We start from the raw sequence: 3250 nt of genomic DNA, 5'->3' as shown, positions 1-3250 counted from the left end.
CCCCCCCACCAGCCCAGCCTGCTCCAACCACCCTGCAGCTCCCCGGAGCTGCCGTGTGTCCCCTCCGCCTGCGAGCACAAGGCACAATTAGAGCTGGTGCTTCATTAAACACTGCAGACAGCAGCACCGTGGCGAAACAGACGTGCTCTGGGCCTCCACGCTGAGCCAGCGATCTGGATCAGGTCTGGAGACTTCTCCCAGCCCAGGCTCGCCTTCAAGTTGTACCTGCTTCACAGGGAGGGCCTCTAGCAGCAGCAGAGCCGAGGAGCAGTCGGGTGTTAAACCATCTGCAAACACAGGGGATTCTGAAGATCCCACTGCCAGCCCAATGCACATTTTAAGCTTCACAAGCAGTACGAGGCAAGTTCCTCTGCAATGACTCCGCTGCGTGCACTGAACACTCAGCCCAAGCCATGCTCCTGGCTTAAGCTGGAGCGAAGACAAAGGTTTAGTTTCACCAAACCAGCTCACAAACACTCTGCATCCAAGCAGCCTTCAGCTCAGGAACTGCAGTGCCTGGTGTACCAGCAAGTAACCCAGTACTTGCACGCACATACTCTAGAAATAACCACTACAAGGTGCACACCTCCTCTCGCTCAAGTTTGGGTTGGGATTTATTTGGAGGCTGAGATTCTCCTCTTCACAGAGTCTCCAGCTCATTTAGCACGTGTCTGACCCAGCAGCAAATTCCCTCCGGCAGCCAGCTTCACCCCCCTGCTGCACTGGCTTCTTCCTACAGAGGACTGGGGCAGGTTCTTGCCAATAATCCAGACCCCGTTCAATCAGCTGTAGCAGCCCAGCTAGCATGTATACTGTACTCTCCCCTACACACCCCTACAAGCAGTAGCAGAACTACTTTTTCCCTGCCCCAGCTCCTGCAGCGCACACCACTTGAGTCCTGCTCGCTGTAGCAGAGGTCACAGAAAGCTTCACACAGGTCACCAGGAGCACTGTTTGCTCTTCACAGCATTTGGAGCGCTGCCTTGAAGCAACTCCACCTGTGTTGCTGCGAGCAGGTGATTTCAGAGCAGCAAGTGGGAAATGAGCACCTTCTGGCTTAGAAGGCTGTGTGAAAGCCATCACCTGGGTTGATGCAGAGGGCAGGTGGACCCCGGCCAAACCCCATTATTCCTGCAGCATGGGACAGGGACAAACAGAGGCAGCACCACTGTGTGCAGACAGCTGGGTCTTTTATTAAACTGAAGCCACGTTCATATAGCAACTTCTCTGCAGTCTCAGCTCTGTTGGAAGAAGCAAACAACTCATTAGTAGAGTCTGTTAGTAACTAGTCTCATGCAGAATATTTCCGTCAGAGAAGGATACTTACAGCTGGGCACTCTATGGCACCATTATTGATGTCATCGATGATATCATGCGGGTGCCTGCCATCGATGCTGCAGCCCACAGACTGGGCAGTTCCAAGAATCTCCTTGATCGTCCCTGCAGCGGGAAGATGCAGCTTGTCAGCACTTTACCACGGGGAAAAACTTTGAACACAGAGAACTCAACTCTTCACACCCCCCAGCCGCCCCTCCCTCCCTCTGCGGTCTGCAGGCTGTAGCCATGGGGTCCCCAGGGGACAGCAAGACAGTTAAGCCAGGCCTAGTGTACTGGTTTCCAGGGAACGCACCAGGAAGCGCCACGTGTACCTCTCACCACCCCACAGCACTTTCAGCAGAAGGTAAGAGGCTGTCTCACAGCCAGCACAGGGCTGTTCTGTGGTGCTCAGCACCTGAGCCACACAAGGAGCTCCAGCACCACCCCACAGCTGTGGGGCCCTCCCAGGAGTCAGAGCAGAGCCTGGCTCAGCCCTGAGCGCAGGGGAGGGGGACTCTGTGACATCCCAACAGCACTCACCCGAGAGCTCCCGGGCCAGGGATCTGTGCCGCATCTGGCGCGCAATGTTCACAATCTCATCAAAGCTGACGCTGCCACTGTGCTTAACTGGGAAGGAAAGCAATAGCACCAGTAAGTTCACATCAACACAGGACACTTCCAGTTCCCCATCCCCCATTAGAGAATCGCCATTCCCAGCACTCAAACACAGAAACCAGAGTTTTTACAACTCCAGCAGGGCTGTGATCAGCACGCCTGTTCCCAGACTGCAACACAAAGCCACCCCCCCCAAGAAGAGTAACTCTATACTGATTTCCCCTTTAGCACCAAATCACATTCAGAACTAAAGCCTGAAAAGAAAGGAAACTTACTGTTTTTCTGCTTCTTTCTGTCACGAGGAGGCTCCTTCAAAGCTTTGATAATCAGAGCAGAGGCAGAAGGAACAACCTCAATCTAAATAAAAAGAGATTAATTCTTCCCCTCCTCCCAGCACAATTAGGTAGCCAGTGAACACTCAATGAAACCATCAGTGCCTGGAAAGCTAACTGCCCAAGCACTGCATTTTCAGTTACTTTGCTAGGACAGGTTTTTTTGTGATGCAGACACTTGTTCCCAGCCTTTCGGCACAGGCCTCCCCATGAGCAGAGGAGGACTGCTTCCTGACTGGTGTTTCCTCTCAGCTCACCACTGGAATATACCAGCCACGGGATTCAGGACAGGTATAGTGGCGGGTGGCTACAGGACTAGCTAAGGAGAGGTTTGTAACTTCTGTGTTCCTTGACACAGCTTTTGCTGATGAGATGTTCTGTAGAAGGAACAATTTATCTGCAACAGAATAAAAGATCAACTTTGGCACACAAGCAAATCTCTCCCCATGGCTCACAGGCTGGGAGCCTTCAGCCTGGCAAGTCCCAGGCCGCAAACACACATACAAAACTGCTGCCAGGCGTGAGCCAAAGGTGCTCAGAAGGCTCACGCAGGTATTTTGAGGTCTTTCCCAGAAGACCCCACACAGTTCACTGTGTGGCACTCATTTTATCCACCTCGGAAGGATGAAGGGCTGAGTCGACCCTGCCGGGATTTCAGCTCGTGGTTCCAGCAAGCAGAGCTCGTTTCCGCTCGACGCTTGCACCACTGAGCCATCCCTTATGGCGTTCAGTACCTGCGCTTGCCTGTTCTGGATGGTGAGCTTCACCGTGATCCTCAGCCCCTTCCAGTCCCCTGTGGCCTTGGCAATGTCATCACCCACCTTCTTGGGAGACTGAAGAGGAAAACACACTTTATAGTCACAAAAACACACCTGGGGGACAGCAGGGCATCCCCATCCCACACCACACCCCGTGCCCAGCCCAGCTCCTTTCCCTGCACCAGGGCACTGCCAAAGCCCTCCCAGGTGCTCTAGCCGGACAGCGGG

General features: G+C 53.8%; 1 protein-coding gene across 1 annotated transcript; it reads right to left on the bottom strand.

Annotated features, from left to right (window-relative positions):
- Nucleotides 1–1327: 1327 nt before the first annotated feature.
- Nucleotides 1328–3097, bottom strand: RPL12 (ribosomal protein L12; the record flags this gene model as incomplete). The annotated part of the gene is made up of 4 exons (XM_010078341.1): nt 1328–1440; nt 1858–1944; nt 2208–2289; nt 2999–3097. Coding segments are annotated over 4 exons (381 nt in total), but the record flags the coding sequence as incomplete, so codon positions are not given.
- Nucleotides 3098–3250: the final 153 nt, after the last annotated feature.

Source organism: Pterocles gutturalis, unplaced genomic scaffold (genome assembly GCF_000699245.1).
Source record: "Pterocles gutturalis isolate BGI_N339 unplaced genomic scaffold, ASM69924v1 Scaffold48273, whole genome shotgun sequence".
NCBI classification, from domain to species: Eukaryota; Metazoa; Chordata; class Aves; order Pterocliformes; family Pteroclidae; genus Pterocles; species Pterocles gutturalis.
This window is presented reverse-complemented; position numbering and strand designations above follow the sequence as displayed.